Raw genomic sequence first — 18,428 nt, forward strand, 5'->3', positions numbered from 1 at the left:
GCCCACAATTATCTCTGTCAGAGATCATAATAATAAAACCCAGCATCTATAATTATCCCCTTCACATATCATAATATTAAAAGATTTGCCCAAAATTGTTTCCTTCACATATCATAATAAAACATTCGCCCAGAATTATTTACTTCACATATCATAATAATAAAAAAAGGCATAATAATAAAACATTAGTGTATAATTGTTTCCTTCACATATCAAAATAATAAAACATTCGCCCATAATTGTTTCCTTCACATATCAAAATAATAAAACATCAGTCCATAATTATCCCTTTCACATATCGCGACAATAAAACACAGCACCCATACTTATATAATACACATAATAATAAAATATTAGTCCATAATTATGTCCTTCACATATCATAATAATAAAACATTAGCCCATAATTATCCCCTTCACATATCATAATAATAAAACATTAGCCCATAATTATCCCTTTCACATATCATAATAATAAAACAACATACCGGCCACGATTATAAGCTTCCTTCACATATCATAATAATAAAACATTAGCCCATAATTATCCCCTTCACATATCATAATAATAAAACATTAGCCCATAATTATCCCTTTCACATATCATAATAATACAACATACCGGCCACGATTATAAGCTTCTCATATAACGATAATAAAATACACCGCCCATAATTATCCCCTTCACACATAACGATAATAAAATACACCGGTCATAATTATCCTCTTCACACATAACGATAATAAAATACACCGGCCATAATTATCTCTCGCAGTTAAGCTCTATTCTCATCATTATCTCTATGGCCAAGCAGGGCTGTTTGAGGGCTGTTTGAGGGCTGTTTGCCCTCAGCAAATCACAGAACACTTGGCTCTGTTAGCGCCAAACAGGACCCAATTCTACGAACAGATCTTCTGTTTGCTGAGCGCCTTTGTAGTTGAGGTAGCGAGTTTGTTTGGTTTTCAATAGCATCTCGTGATGCCAGGAGTTCACGAACCTTTTTCTTTGATTGTTTACATGGATCAAAGTAAACCAGTTACAGACCTAAGATACTTGAGTTCCAAAGCGAGTGAGAATCGCCATTAACTGAATTAAGTCTCTTCCCAAAGGCTCCATTAGTTAATTAACAAATATTGTGATACGGAATAACCTTTGGTCTGCAAGTGCCCTCGTTGAGTTACCCTCGCTGATTTACCCTCACCGGCTGTGCAACTTTAGTCAGAACTTGACACCCTTCCCTTGCAACGGGATTAATTGTGATATTCTGAACGAGGGTTAATTGAGGCATGAGAGTTAATTGATTCAGTCACTCCTAGAGTCAAAAACGTCAAAACTTTGTAAAATAAACTTCTGTGAAAAATATTTAAGCGAATGAACATTGTTTTAGTAGAGAGATATTTGCTAAAATTGTTCATGAGACTGAAGATCTTGTTTAGAACTGATTGATATCAACCTCATATCATAGCCTCACACAAATAAGTATTGCAGTCATAAATGTAAGATGATTTGTTTGTTCGAAATATCCTCGTTTGTCATCGATAGTACGATGATATCGTTTCTGAGGTGTTATTATCAGCACCATTCACTAATGTGCATAAATTATTCATTCGTTTTTTTCATACATTTACATTTCCCAATATTCCCAGCTCATAGCTAATGTTTGTCTGTACATCTTGCAACCATTTACACTAATTTTTTCGTCTGTTTTCAGTTCACTGTTTCCTCGAATTTATCTCCAAATTTGGCTGTCATACCTACCCAATCGCAGTACTGATTGGCTGCCATACCTACTCAATCGCAGTACTGATTGGCTGCCATACCTACTCAAAGATTGGCTGCAATACCTACCCAACCGCAATACTGATTAGCTGCTATGCCTGCTCAACCACAACTTATTTTCAGCCATACTCGCATAGCAACTGATTGGCTACCACACCTGCATGATCCTAATTGATTGGCTGTACATCTACGTAACTGCAATTGATTGGTTGCCATTCTCACCCAACCACAATTAATTGACTGTCTTTCTTGCATAAAATGCCAATATTGAACACTGGTACACTATCAATGCATATAAAATATTTCCTAAAATTCAAAATTGCAAATTTAAATTAAATTGGTAAAAAATTTTCAAAATTTTTCTTATTTCATCGTGCAACGACCAGATTTTTTATGCATGCAATCCTTACGATGGATTTGGCTTAACGTACAAGTGCATAATCATTATTATTAAATTATTTGACCAGTTATCATTCATTTGAAGACTACGAATTGGTTCGGTCTGACTGCAACCTATCATTAGAGTGCATATAATATTCTAGCTAAATCTATCATTAAAATTGTTCAAGGTAAAAGGTTGAATTTCCTGTTCTATTTAGCACTATAAATAAAGTCATGCGCAATTAATTCCAAACATTAATATTTTTAGTTTATAAAATATTTGGTTGACAAGAAGAGACAGCAAAACTGTCGTTAAACTTGTCTTTAGGGCGACAAAGCTCCACGTTGACAAAGCTGTCTGCTTGTTGCTTCGTTGACAAACAGTTTTGTTCTGTACACGGCAAACATGAACGAGCTTTTGTACTTTGTCTGTGCTTATAAATACAGGGAGCCCTGCTGGAAAATGATGAGCAGCGAGTAAACACGACGGATGAGAGGGATCAGGACTTTTGAGGGAGATGGTCAAGTGGATGTATGGAATGATAAACAATAATCATGAAAGAACTAATTATTGATAGATTAAAAGGCCATAATCATGAAAAAAATAATTGATAAATTAAAAAAGCCACAATAATAAAAGTACAATGATTAATCAGCATGTCTCATATCATGCCAAGGGACAGCTGTTCCAAATATTCCTAAATTGTTAAAATAATTGGAATGATCATTCATGTAATTGAATTGATAGTTCGAACACACACAAAAAATCAATATTTGAATGATGAGTGTGGATCGCCACAGGAATGGAAAGCCATTAACATAAAAAACAATAATTTAAAATACGCCACACAGTAAAAAACACATCACTCAGCAACACACACACACAACAATAATCACTCCACGCAGTAACATGCACACAGCAAGAAAGACATCACTCGGCACCACACACAGCAAGAAACACGTCACACAGCAACACACACAACAAGACACTCATCACACAGCACCACACACAGCAAGAAACACATCACACAGCAACACACACAAGAAGACACTTATCACACAGCACCACACACAGCAAGACACTCATCACACAGCACCACACACAGCAAGAAACTCATCGCACAGCAACACATACAGCAAGAAACACATCACACAGTAACACACACACAGCAAGAAACTCATCACACGGCAATACACACAGCAAGAAACACATCACACAGCACCACACACTTCACACAACGCTCCTGCATTGTGAGTCGCCGCTTGGGTCCCCAGGGGCGAGATGGCGGGGAGGCTTTGCATAACAAGCGGCGGTGGGAACAACTTTAAAGAGAAGCTGAGCGGCGGTGGCGGTGGCGGCGGCGGTGGGAACAACTTTAAAGAGAAGTTGAGCGGCGGTGGCGGTGGCGGTGGGAACAACTTTAAAGAGAAGCTGAGCGGCGGTGGCGGTGGGTACAACTTTAAAGAGTAGCTGAGCGGCGGTGGCGGTGGCGGTAGGAAGATTTTAAAGAGTAGCTGAGAGGCGGTGGCGGTGGCGGTAGGAACAATTTTAAGGAATAGCCGAGCGGCGGTGGCGGTGGCGGTGGGAACAATTTTAAAGAGTAGCTGAGCGGCGGTCGCTGTTCTTTTCTCAAGTCAGGCATTCCCTACCCTAATGGCTTCCAATTATAGCTCATTATTTATTAAGAAAGTGACGGTGACAATGAACAGCTTATTCCAATACTATCGCTCACAATAAGTTACCCTGGCGTTGGATTTATAATCTTACAAGAGAGGAGACAACACGCCAGTCCGCATCAATCAGCTTAATTAACTGAATAACTTAATTATTGACAAAAAAGTAACGCCCTCGTTAGAGCTGGTAACGCTCCTTAACCCCTTAACCCATTAACCTTTCAACGTTAGAACCCTTAGAAGTAACACCTTAACATCTTATCTTCTTAACCACTTGACTGACTTAATCTCTGATTTAGGGTTATAGATTTCGGTGTACTAGGGATAGCTGGTAAACGGAAATATTTACCTTTAAGATATATGGCAAATATATAGAACATTAGTAGTCACTTAAATATACTAGTAGGTATAAGTTATTTTTGACTTGTAAGAGTTAATATTCCATACATATGATAATTATAATGCAATTAAATAGCTAAGGGTGTTCATGAGCTTGCTTTCTCAGCGTGTTAAAATTACGTCAAGGGAAATTTTTGTGTTAGGTGCTGTAGTGTTAGGAAGCCTTGATGATTGACAGGTAAATACAGGCAATGTTCTTTGATCATTGACGGAAGATCCATTCTTAATGGCACGTTCTCTTCTTGAATATTGAATACTTTTTATGTGTATGGAGTGTAAATGGTATAAACGGGAATAAGGTGTGTACTAAAGTACAAATGTAGATTTGTCATAATATCTGTTCGGGCCAGTTAATCTTTAAAAAGTGCTTCAAAATATATCTATATAATATGAAAGTGAGCTTGTTGCATTCATAAGTTTATTTTACATGACATATATGGCTTTAGGTTAATCTGACTCAATAGTTTCAGACTCTCATCTGAGCTTTGAGCAATATATAATGTAACGATCCAAACATTTGAAGTTAACCCAGAAAATATTTTTTTTCTGAAGCCGGTGTCATCTAAAGAAAATTTTCTAGGGGAAGCCTTGCTAGAGCAGTTTTTTCAGCAAGGTTAGCAGATTGCCAGATTCGAAAGTCTTGGTAATAAAGAAGGAAATAAAAACACAATTCAATAAATGCATAAGAAAAAGAAAGACGATCAATAAATAAATAAAATAATAAAATATCATACATATAGTTTGTTTATTTTATGTATCTTTGGTCTTATACAGTTTACGATTTTCTAAGCATAACGCATTATTTCATACATTAGTTAATATATTAATATACTAACACATCACGAATATAAGTACACCCACCCAATAAATAAGTAAGAATTTGTTCAAACATCAATGCAGTTTTTGCCCTTGCGTGGGTCTTTTTGGCCCAGTTTGTGAAGGCGAGAGGGCTGACGAATGCCTCTTGCACTCAGCTCGTGCTGTAAGTAAGAATGTGTGTCAATATCACTGGTTTAATTCTGTAATCGAAGGTCGATCAAGTGTTTCTGAAGGCCGTCGTCCCATTTGGAAACACTTGTTCATCTTGACACTTGCGACAGTCTCATGGCTAACGATCCTCTACTGATTTACAATTTCATGATAATAAGAGACTTGCGATCCTCTTAGTTCAGCAAGTTTTAGTGGATTTCAAGTTTGTAATCAACTTCGAACTTACGGTTGGATTAGGACTTACGGTTGTGTCCAGACCTACGATTGTGTTAAGACCTACGGTTGTGTCAAGACTTACGGTTGTGTAAAGACTTACGATTGTGTCCAGACTAAAGATTGTGTCAAGACTTACCGCTGTGTCAAGACTTACGTCTGTCAAGACCTACGATTGTGTCAAGACCTACGATTGTGTCAAGACTTACAATTGTGTCAAGACTTAGAATTGTGTCAAGACTTACACAATTGCGTCAAGACTTACAATTGTGTCAAGGGGAGCGCAGCCGTGGGTAACAAAATTGACTCGTAAACAGGCTCTGGGCCTAACGCCAACCATCAGCATGCAATATCTACACATAGCCTCAGATCAATGAGCTGTGGGTAACTCCGGCTAACAGTAAATCCGCTTTGCACAACTCAGCCACTGCTTCACAGCGCCGGAGCACAACTGGCCGGAGCGCAACAGGCCCTACCGCAACAGAGGCGCAGGTTAGGTTAGGTTAGGTTAGGAACTTAGGTTACGTTAGGAGAAGCTGTTGCGGTAGGGCCTGTTGATCTTCGGTCAGTTGTGCTCCGGCCTGTATGCGCTGCGGCCTGTGACTGAACGGCGCTGTTGTGGTGGGCGCTTTGTGTCAAAAGCCGTGAAGATGCCCGGCTGCGCTACGCTCGGGGTGGTATATGAATCGCACTGTGGACTTGGGCTATGCTGACCTAGCTATCCACCCTGTGTCAAGACTTACGGCTAAAGCAGGTAAGACCTGGTAAGACTTTGCAAACGCCACGGTATCGCCGGTCACTCCCGCCACTCTAGACGCGGCAGCGGCGGCGCGAGGTGGCGTAGCGTTGAGAGTGGCGGATGGTGTTTAGGGTGGTGGTGGTACAGGGTGAACCAGAATTAAGTAACCCTTTTAATTTGTTAATAAATAAAAAACTAAGAACGTTATGAAGTTGATACATGTTTTATTTAAAAGAAGAACATTTTTATGGTAATATTGTATCCTAGTTTTTAAATATAATATATTTTAAATGCCCACCACAATTGTTTTGACAAAATAGGGCTCTTCTCTTCGTTGCTTTCATAACCTTCATTAGTAATTTCCCGGTATCCGCAAATGTTCGATAAAGAGATTTAATTGTTTTTTTTTTTGAAGGACTTATTCTTGTTTTGAAATGGATCCTGTAATCACGTTGAACTTCTGTTATTGACATCGTCCTGATGTAGGTGTGCAGAATTTTCGTTCTTTCTTCTTTGCTGTAGCCAATCATGATGAAAATTTAAGGCTTGATAATTAAACACAAATTTAGCAAGCTATACAGGATAATGACGTAACTATGATACAATATTACCATAAAAATGTTCTTCTTTTAAATAAAACAAGTTTCAACTTCATAACGTTCTTAGTTTTTTATTTATTAAAAAATTAAAAGGGTTACTTAATTCTGGTTCACCCTGTATAAGTGGCTGCACTACAAAGCTACAATGATTACTGCAGTGCAGAGTTACGCTGTAGAGCTACACTGCAGAGTTACACTGCAGAGCTACACTGCAGAGCTACACTGCAGAGCTACGCTGCAGAGCTACACTGCAGAGCTACACTGCAGAGCTACACTGCAGAGCTACACTGCAGTGCTACACTGCAGAGCTACACTGCAGAGCTACACTGCAGAGCTACACTGCAGAGCTACACTACAGAGCTACACTACAGAGCTACACTGCAGAGCTACACTGCAGAGCTGCACTGCAGAGCTACACTGCAGAGCTGCACTGCAGAGCTACACTGCATAATGTCACGGAAGAATCCAATTCTGACGTCACATCCTCGCTCAGTGATCGCGTAGTCTGCCGTACAGACCACAGCAGTTCATCCTGCTTTGGACGATCTCCTCAATTAATATTTTTTATATATCTTTCTTTTGTTTTGTGCAATTTTTTTATTATGTCTGGAGATCCTTTTTTAAGAGTGAATATTTTGTTGTTATTACTGAGGATCCTGTTTTTAAGAGTGAATATTTATTTTATGTCATAACGTATTGCTAGTCCAGTGGGTTGTGGCGTGTTGAATTTCATAAATTAATATTCCGTGAAGTGATCCCAACAATCCCACTAGTTTTTCTATCCTCAAAATTGACTCACAATCTCCTGAAGGTTCGTGGGTAAATAAAGACCTTTGTGTAATCACGGGAAGCTTGGTGCAATCACGGGTAGAGGATCACGGAAAGATGGGAGGGCGGCTGATTGAGCGGCTCATTGGGACGTAAACCTGCACCATTCTATCCATCCCTTGTCATTCATTTGGTTCATCTCCATTCCATCCATCCCATATATCCCCAACCCCATTTCATTCATCCTCATCTATCCCCATTCCTTGAATTCTCTTCATTTATCTTCTATACCATTCTTCCTCATCTACCCCATTTCATCCATCCTCATCTATCTCCATTCCACTCATTCTCCCCACCTATCCCCATTCCATTTATATTCTCCATTTATCTTCTATTCCATCCATCCCTCCCCCTCCACCTTTACCTGTTGAAATGAACCCTGTAACAAACGCTGCCCCATTTACTTAAGCCTAAGCAGATCGTGCTAATGTATTTCTATTATCTGTTATCGGGTCTCAGAGAAGAGTTTAAGTAGAGTGGAATTAATGGTCATTGCTGTGCGGTGAATGCCTGGCAATCTTCGCGTAAAATAAATGCTATTATTATTCGGTTGAACTACATAGGCTGGAAAGATAGTGAAAATTTGCTTATAAAAGAAAGTATATATGTTCGTTATATGACAGGGAGATATATGAGACTTTATTTTATAGCAAATATGAGGTTTCAAGGCAATTGTAGATCTTTCTTCAATTACTGTTGTTGTCAATCTTCGAGGCGATTGTCTTGCCAGTCCAATCAATGAAGTAGTCAAGCTTCGAGGTGATAGGCGCCGTCGTCCAATCCCAGCAGTTAATTAGGTACAAGGTGATTGGTGACATTATCCAATCACTACAGTTGTCAAGCTTCAAGGTAATTGTCTATCCAGTCCAATCATTGAAATGGTCAAGCTTCGAGGTGATTGGCGCCGCCGTCCAATCCCAGCAGTTAATTAGCTACGAGGTGACATTACCCAATCACTACAGTTGCCAAGCTTCAAGATGATTGAAGATCCAGTACAATCGCTGGAGTTGCTAGGTTTCACAGTGATTGGTATAAATTCCAATCAGTGCATTTGTCAAGTTTCATGGTTATTGGCAACGTCCAATCACTACTGTTGTTGAGATGCATCGTGGTTGGCCACACTGTCCAATCACTGCTGTTGTTGAGCTTCGCGGTGATTGGTATACATTCCAATCACCGCATTTGTCAAGTTTCAAGGTGATTGGCAACATTACCAATCACTAAATTTGTTGAGCTTCACGGTGATTGGCCACACTGTCCAATCACTACAGTTGTACAGCTTCAAGGTGATTGGCCACACTGACCAATCACTGCTGTTGTTAAGCCCTGGAATTTTTGAAAAAAAATCAGGACAGGATTGGACGTCGCAGAGGCCGAGTCCATCAGCGCCCTAAAACGGCCCGCCGGGGGGAGGAGGGAAAGGAGGGAGGGAGGGGAGGGACACGTTCCCTAATGGATGACTCAACAATGGCGGTCGTTTTAATTTCCCTCGGACGAAAAGAAATTCCATTAACTGGAACGAATCGGTCGTCGTGGCTTAATTAAGGCTAAGGGCGCGGGGCCTTAAGTTCAATGGCAGCCTTAAGGCCGCGACTAAGGGGAGCAAAGGATCTTGGTTACTGGTCCAGCAATTAGAACATAAAAATGAGCCATGGGGAAATGGCACATAAATAAAAAATTTTTATAATGTTGTTTAAAAATGAGCTAACTTTGCTTTTTAATGTGTAGTACATTAGAAATATGCTTTGAAATAATAATGCATTATTGCTTGTGTAAACCTTATTTATTATTTTCAATGTCCTTTCATTTGTTTCAGGCCATAATACGATAACACATTGAAGTATTCAGACATTTTGTGAAATTGAGTTGAATTTTAAACAAAATAAAACATTGCAGAAATGAAACTTTTCCATTTCCATAACTTACTTTTTCTGCTCATCTTCTTTCTTCACATGGGTAAGTACGTATACATTATTAGTTATTCTCCTCATTTTACTCAATTGTTCAGAGACGTTATCAGCTATGATACACCATGAGAAATAAGCCGTTCAATGTCCAAATAGCGATGCATTTTATGATTTTGTGTCGAACATCCTGGCAAAATTTAGCTCTGCAAGAGAACGTATCACTGCTACGTCCGATCTCTGCATGTGCCTTGGTTATGGAAAAGTGTGTCACTCTTCAGACAGTCTGACCCATTGCATCCGATAATTGCATGTTCGATATCATTTATGTAGCATCTAAGTCGTCTTAGACTTAAGTGCATCAGATGATAAAATATGTATGTAGGATTGATAAAAAAAAACAAATGATAAAATAGCTGCAGTTGGTGCTGAAGGTGGTGCTGTTGGTGCTGAATGTGGTGCTGTTGGTGCTGAAGGTGGTGATTTTGGTGCTGAATGTGGTGTTGGTGGTGCTGAAGGTGGTGCTGTTGGTGCTGCAGGTGGTGCTGCAGGTGGTGCTGTTGGTGCTGCAGGTGGTGGTGCTGAATGTGGTGTTGGTGGTGCTGAAGGTGGTGTTGTTGGTGCTGCAGGTGGTGCTGCAGGTGGTGCTGTTGGTGCTGCAGGTGGTGGTGCTGAATGTGGTGTTGGTGGTGCTGAAGGTGGTGTTGTTGGTGCTGCATGCTGCAGGTGGTGCTGTTGGTGCTGCAGGTGGTGTTGTTGGTGCTGCAGGTGGTGCTGTTGGTGCTGTTGGTGGTGCTGTTGGTGCTGAAGGTGGTGCTGTTGATGCTGAAGGTGGTGCTGTTGGTGCTGAAGGTGGTGCTGTTCGTGCTGAAGGTGGTGCTGTTGGTGCTGAAGGTGGTGCTGTTGGTGCTGAAGGTGGTGCTGTTGGTGCTGTTGGTGCTGAAGGCGGTTTTGTTGGTGCTGCAGGAGCTGCTGCTGACATGGGAGTATCAGCAGAGGCAGCATTCACCAACACAGTCAATCAAGTAAGTGCAACTGACATTGGACCTCAACACTCATACATCATTGTTTATTCATTTCATATTTAATATAGTCACTAAAATTCCTAACAGATTCATGAACATAAAATAATTAATTATAAGAAGAAATACTATTTGAATAGTTCACTTCGTAAACTTAGTAATATTAACAATAATAATTAAGACTACTTTAATTATAAATTTCATAAATTGCTATTATTTAATTGATAATAATAAGAATGATTTAATGTAATGACTTTGAATAATTGAATTGAGGTCAATGGTTAGTCCAGGTGAATTTTAAATAACCATAATATAAATAACCACAATTAACTTACATATTTTAACAGGGATTGGTCAGAATCCGGCCCACGCAAGTACAAAATCTCGATTGCTTTTTGGAGAAAATCTCACTCGCTTCTCTGAGTGCGTGAGTGATGGTTGCAGTGTGTGCATAAGTTGATTGCACACACTGCAATCTCTGAGTGCATAAGTTGATTGCCAAGGAGAATTACTTTGCAATCAATTTTACCAAGCCTATGAGTATGAATATTCGCCCATATCAAATTTTCATCTAATTAGAAAGCGGTTATCCTTTTTGTATCCTTTGACGGGTAACTACTTCCGGTGCTTGTGTGGGATGATAGTCACCCCTACAGCTCCTGAGAGGGGAGACGGGTGTCAATCCCTCAGCTTCCCTCGGAATTCGAATTAATTTCTGGAGGAGCTCGTCCGAGTGACGTTCATGATTGACGATGACGAAGTGAATGTGACGTATAAGACGTGTTATAACGTTACCCTCGAGTTATGAGGGTTGGGATGAGGGTCATATGTTATACGCATTGCTCTTCTGAAGGCAAGCCTTTAACCATATAGCCGCGGGGAGCGGATTGTGGCGAGCTGTGAAAATGATGTTTTGAGAATATTCGAGCCAAAGTGTCGTTAAAATATAGATCATGGATAACTTCAAACATATTATTTACTTATTTAGAGAATACCAATTTAGCAAATATTTGACAATGATTAGGCAGATCGATTAAAAGTATAATTCGGTGTTTGGATTGAAAAAACTGTGCTTTGAATCCGCACGAATTATCAGTTTAAATAATATTAGATGACGTAAGCATTTACAATTTATATTAAGATATCACTGAACGAGGCTCCGTAAGAGGTTTCCTAAAGGAGATTAGGTCCTCAATGTATGGGACTTAATATGGGGCTCAACACTGGGCTTGTGTAAGCAGCCCTACAGCCCCAAAGATATGGTGGGCTCAGCAGCTCAGGTCTAGGAATTACGGCTGCTGAGAATCTACGGAAAATTTGGTGCTTGGCAAGAAAAAAGTTCAAGTCTGAATATAAACAAGAAAAAAAGCAAAGACCTTCGAAAAAACATGCGGTATTTGAATATTGATTCAACAGTTAGTTGAATCCTGGTTGCGATCTCCGTAGATTTATATTGATCCGTAACGATGTTGCTTCTTAATTTTACTACTGAATTAAGATAAATTATCTAAGGAAAAAATCTCATTCGTTTGCATTAAAATGAAGATGTTTTCGATTCGACGCCTGACGATAAAATGCTTTTTGTGGTCGCTGAGGCGTTAAGGATAAGAATCTGGGAAAATAACAGACCAACGGGGCGTTTGAAGTGCTAACAAACAGTCTGACAAACAGTCTGACAAACATTATGAGGTCATCATGATTTCATCAGGAGGTCAATACAACGATTGAGGTCATGTGAGGTCATCAGGACGTCAATACAACGATTGAGGCCATGTGAGGTCATCAGGAGGTCAATACAACGATTGAGGTCATGTGAGGTCATCAGGAGGTCAATGCAATGATTGAGGTCATGTGAGGCCATCATGAGGTCAATACAACGATTGAGGTCATGTGAGGTCATCAGGAGGTCAATACAACGATTGAGATCATGTGAGGTCAATACAACGATTGAGGTCATGTGAGGTCAATACAACGATTGAGGTCATGTGAGGTCATCAGGAGGTCAATACAACGATTGAGGTCATGTGAGGTCATTATGAGGTCAATACAACGATTGAGGTCATGTGAGGCCATCAGGAGGTCAATACAACGATTGAGGTCATGTGAGGTCATCAGGAGGTCATCTTTAGTACCTTACCACGAGTGAGGTCATGTGAGGTGATGCGAGGTCAAGTGAGGTCATCAGACGTCGCACGAGCGCAACTTCAATATTTAATTTCCTTCAAATCGATGCGAGCGAATGACTGCATCGGCTTTAGCATGTTACGGCTGTCACATCAACATGTTACGGCTGTCACATCAACATGTTACGGCTGTCACATCAACATGTTACGGCTGTCACATCAACATGTTACAGCTGTCACATCAACATGTTACAGCTGTAACATCAACATGTTACGGCTGAACTTACCTGTTAGCATCCTACACCAACATTCAAAGACATCGCCACTCAACATTATCCCAGAATATATGTCCAATTGTCAAACTTTATTCTTACCCACGCCATATTTTATTGTATTTATGTAAAATCATCGCAGGGAATCCTAAACTTTTATTTATTTGCAGGAGGTGCAGGCGGGAGGGCTCCTGCAGCAACATGCAGCAGAAGGACTTCCGGGTGCAGGTATGCAGACGTCGAGGATACCTTTTATAGTTTAAAATATATAAAGTAATAATATACAAATATATTTACATAGAATATTATATATAATTCACGTGTGTATATTACAGAGGACTCTGATGGGTGCATGAGTTTATTGGACCCCTTCACACCCGGCAGTTGAGTGGGATGTGTGGGATGTGTTATTATTTACTTTTAACTTTGCCTTGTTCACTAAAGACAATAATTTATATTTATCAGTAACCATAGGAATCGCTGTATGGCTGTATTTATGAGTGGTGTGATGAGTGGGTGATGAGTGGGTGATGAGTGGGTGGTGAGTGGGTGATGAGTGGGTGATTCCCTCTTCATCCTCAAAATGCCTCAATACATTCTAGAAAATTCATTCAACTCAATACAAAAATGATAATTATTTACAATTACAATAATTCACTTGCACTAAACATGTGAAAGATTACAATTTCACTTAACACTTGAACACTAACAGCAATCGAGCATACTGAATAATAATTATAATAAATTTATTACTGATAACTTATCACTAATAAATTATAAGTATTTATTTGTGATAATTCATTATTTAATTCATTCATTAATTGTGAATCATTTCAGAATGGACATCGCTGAATGATATGGGTGGAATAACATTGCCGAACAATAACCGGAAATTTGGAAATTCATCTCAACCTAGCCAGACACAGCTTTCTAATCCAAGAATATCGATGATTTCCAAAGGAAATGAATCTTCAGAAAGGTCCAAGATCTCAACACAGAAGTTGAAACTCAACTGCAGCTTTGATGGATGTGACCGAGTTGAGAAGAACCCATGGCAACGGTTCTTGCTGGCTTTGCTAGCCTCAAACTTGGATATTCAACTCGACAAAATTTTTTCAACAAAACAGAAAATGGATTTGAATAATTTTAATTCTGCTAGAGCATCCACCGAGAATTCGTACGATAATTATACCGCTTATAAAATTCGAGGATTTGCCAACACTGAAACAGAAGACAACAGTTCAGAAATTCAGAAGACAACAGTTCAGAAAGAAGTTTTTCATGTCGAATTCATGGACAAGATTAATAAAAATACGGAATATTCTACAAACAAGCATGTATTCAATAACTTGACTGTTCAGAAAGCAAGCAAGAACAACAATAACACATACAGAAAAATCATTGCAACCACACCAGAAGGTGTTACACCAGAGATTAACCCATTACCAAGATTTTCTTTCCACCGCATCGTGGTTGACACCCCGCAGCCTCGTGTGGTGGTGGCAATGACATCCTCCAACCCCACCAAGGTGGATCACTTCAAATATATTAACCAACGCAGCATCCCACAAACAAACATCTTGTTTGATAAAGTTGGTGAAAAGGAAAAGAAGAAGGAAGAAAATATTCCCTCTCCTATGAGTTTCACTTCCAAATCCAAGATGGCCTTCCAACGAACGCCCGAATTAAATAATTTACCACCCTTAGATGAAGCTAATAATGGCAATCCTGTTACACTACGAGACGAGATAAAACCATATTCTGATACACATGAGAATTCACCATTAAATTATACATCACATGAACCACATCGTGAAGATAAGGAAAATGGACCTGCAATCAGAGCACATCATAAGGGCCCAGCAATAAGCGACAAGGCAGTGAACGCGGGACGTGAACCTGACATTAAATTTCGTTCAAGTGACGTAGCATCAGGGTCTGAAATTGAAAAATTACATTCACCCTCCATGGCAGACCAGATAAGGTCTTGGCAGAACAAAATCTGGCTGGATGATGTCAAAAATCATCATTTACTTTCTTCAATAGCGAACACCAAACATGAATGGCGGCCGAAAACTTCAGTCAACATAACAAATATGATAGAATCTGCTGTTCAAAAACACACTGGCTACAGCAAAGTTTTGCAAAACAATGATTTACATGAAGAAAAAGATGAAATAATAGAAATTGATACGAAAGGAAAGATCAAACCAAGATCTGACAATGGAACTTTATCTTCATTAGCATCTCAGTCATCCACTGTGCCAAAGATTACGCGCCGGCTTAATACTATAAAGGTTAGAACTTTTATATGATCTAATATAACTTTTATATGTTCTGCAAGAAGATATATTGAGTATGTATTAAATTATTTTTTCATGGACAAATTAAGAACGCTTCTCAAGATATATTACATGGTCTAATAATTGTAGGTCATAATGTCTTCCAAAAACACAAATAGTGTGGCGTAATTTGGACAAATTATCACTAGTTTGCCTTAGCGAGGATGTAAATAGCAGCCATTGTTTCATTATTTACAAAATTAGTTGTATTATTAGTCAGATATTTTCCTTGTTTTTCAGAAGCAGCGACAGTTCCTGCGCCGGTGGCTTGCGCGGCTACGGCGCCACAGCGGCGGCCACGTCAAACATTGATGTAATAAACTAACATGAGTTATATGTTATGATAGTTGTAGATCAGTATAGTTATAGGACATGATAGTTATAGATCAGTATAGTTATAGGTCATGATAGTTATAGATCAGTATAGTTATAGGACATGATAGTTCATGATAGTTATAGATCAGTATAGTTATAGGACATGATAGTTATATATCAGTATAGATATAGGACATGATAGTTATATATAAGTATAGTTATAGATCATGATAGTTATATATCAGTATAGTTATAGGTCATGATAGTTATATATCAGTATAGTTATAGGTCATGATAGTTGTATATCAGTATAGTTATAGGTCATTATAGTTATATATCAGTATAATTTTAGGTCATTATCGTTATGTATCAGTATAGTTATAGGTCATTAAAATGTGTACTTATGTTGAAGAGCTACACGTATACATGATTTCTACGCCATTGTGTAAAGTTATCATTATAAGATTGTTGTTAATGAGGTTATGAGGACAAGGTTTTCATTAATAGATAATTGATTTCATTTTTTGTGTATTTTGTTAGTATAAAATATATTTTCTGTCATTAAATTTAATTTCAAGTGATTTAGGTATATCTCGAAACAACTGGCTATGTATTAGTAAAAATAATTCATAGTTATTGTATGCAGATCAACTCAATATAATTCACTTGCATGCTGAGGATAACTCATGTATTTGCAAACGTGACTTATTTTAGAGTATTTAACATCGATGGAATAAGTTTCGGACAGCGCATCATGATAATGTTTGAAATTTGTGTTATTGATAAAAAATTCGCTTTCATTCTTTTATTTTCCGATAAAAAATAGAAGAGTTTAAGACGACTGAAATCAGACGACTTATTTAATTAAATCATGAGCGCGCTTTCCGCCGCGCTGGAAAAATCTTACCCCATCTTATTAGACATACTTTTCTTCAGATCTACTTTTTTACACGAGAACTTCAAAGAATATTCCATGACATGATCTAATATCATAGAAAATAAACTAAATGTTATAAACTGTTGACGTATTGTAGCTACGCTCCTTAATTAGACGGAGTTACTGGGTATCCTCCCATGGGCCCTAACGTACAAGGATTACGTAGAACTGGGGCCATACTTTCAAAACTCGCCAAGTGAACGTAAGTACTTACGCTCTATATTCTTGTCTATAATTTTTGGATTTTGCTTGAAAGGCCGTCAATTATTGGCTGATGAACTGACGATCTCTTAACTTTTTTGAAAGTATAGGCCCAGATCAGTTCACTTTCATAGACCACAAGGTATATTTTAATATAGTAGAGAATCCGCTGCCACGACACAGAAACATATTCTAAATGCAAGGAGTTTAAAAGCAAAGTAAACGCCAAACAAATTCACCATATCGATATTGATCAATATCGATATGGTGAATTTGCTTGGCGTTTTCTTTTCCTTGTGAACTTGCGATATGAGCAGACTGATAATATAAGTAATTTTAAATTCAAATACGTGGACAAAAACTCAGTACTGTATGACCTATCAAAATTTTACAGATATCACAAAGTGTGGTTAGTCAGGCAACAGTGACTGCCTTCTCGCAATCAGCTGATTGCCGAGAAAATTATATATCACTGTTAGAAAAAACGGTGAAAAAACGGTCCCTCTGGCGTTATAGTGGCCGGCCGCCCCGTGAAAATAGACTGTTTCGCCGATTTTATCAGATGTTTTGCGGATTTCTAGTGTTAAATTAGAATGAAAACGGCGACACGGTGTTTCTTTTCACACGCCAACCGGCCCTGAAACGCCGGTATTACCGTTTAACGGTAACTTTTCTAACAGTGTATAGCAAAGCTAATTTTTCTCTTCAGTCTCTGTTAGGGAGATGCTGCGGCTGAAGAAAACAAATAGTGATTAAAGCGCGGTCAAAGCAGACCTCCACATTATTATGTTGTATGAATTTTTGTAATGATGGATTGCTCTGACCCTAACAGCGAATGTAGCTGTCGCTATTATAAAACATTAGTAAAAATCACTATTACTTTATTGAGCAACATTGTACGTACCATATATAAGTGCCCAAAATGATAATTTGAAATTATTTATCGGAATAGCATATTACGTGGTTAGCTTTGTCACTTATGAGCGAATAACAAACATATTTTCACTAGAAAACAACCAGCAGATAAATATCGCCGATATTGAATTTTTACGTGCCGCAGATGTGAATGAATATTTTCCAATCTGTAATGCATTTCTATTGTTAATAAAACATACAATAATTGTGGGTGGTATTAAAGCCCTGGCGCAACTCATGACTCGTGACTTATGACTCATGTCTCACACTGATCGTTCACGCACCTGCTGTACTATGAGAGTGCGCATTTTCTCCAATGAATATATATACATTAATTTAGAGCTACAGCTTCCGTTCAAAATGGCTATGCTAAAATTTTTTCGCTACTCTTCCTGTCGATGATGAGAAGAATTATTTTAGAAGCGACTCTAAGGAATTAGAATGCTTATTAATATAATCAAAAATGCCTTAGGCGTATCTCAAAACACTGGAATAAAAATAGCTCCCAGTTACACAAGAAAATGCCGTTGTCGTTCTGTTACATAACAGAATGTAAATCACGCCACGTTGTGTAATAGAATGCCGTTACCGTCCCGTTATATACGTATAATGAAATACTATAAAAGTCTCGTTTTACGTTGGAATGCAAATAACGTCCCAATATATAACAGAATGTCGTGACCGTCTCTTTGTACAAAGCAATGTCGTAAATATTATAATTGGTATCCGCTATTTCTGCTTCTTCCAGAACAGCGAAATAGGTCGTACGAATAGCATTATGAGGTGAGACCTAA

General features: G+C 38.6%; 1 protein-coding gene across 1 annotated transcript; it reads left to right on the forward strand.

Annotated features, from left to right (window-relative positions):
- The first annotated feature begins 9,430 nt into the window (after positions 1 to 9,430).
- Positions 9,431 to 15,696, forward strand: LOC108666511. The gene is made up of 5 exons (XM_018153396.2): positions 9,431 to 9,559; positions 10,474 to 10,532; positions 13,095 to 13,152; positions 13,762 to 15,221; positions 15,507 to 15,696. The coding sequence occupies exons 1-5, from the start codon at positions 9,502 to 9,504 to the stop codon at positions 15,576 to 15,578; spliced, it is 1,707 nt and encodes a 568-aa protein (XP_018008885.1). The 5' UTR covers positions 9,431 to 9,501; the 3' UTR covers positions 15,579 to 15,696.
- The last annotated feature ends 2,732 nt before the right edge of the window (positions 15,697 to 18,428 follow it).

The sequence above is a fragment of the Hyalella azteca genome, unplaced genomic scaffold (assembly GCF_000764305.2).
Source record: "Hyalella azteca isolate HAZT.00-mixed unplaced genomic scaffold, Hazt_2.0.2 contig7624, whole genome shotgun sequence".
NCBI classification, from domain to species: Eukaryota; Metazoa; Arthropoda; class Malacostraca; order Amphipoda; family Hyalellidae; genus Hyalella; species Hyalella azteca.

Bases quoted from the DNA above. Each gene is read 5' to 3' on its own strand.
- LOC108666511 (XM_018153396.2), top strand. From the start codon at position 9,502: ATGAAACTTTTCCATTTCCATAACTTACTTTTTCTGCTCATCTTCTTT. The intron at 10,533-13,094 runs GTAAGTGCAACT...ATTTATTTGCAG, and splicing joins TCACCAACACAGTCAATCAA to GAGGTGCAGGCGGGAGGGCT. The intron at 13,153-13,761 runs GTATGCAGACGT...GAATCATTTCAG, and splicing joins AGAAGGACTTCCGGGTGCAG to AATGGACATCGCTGAATGAT.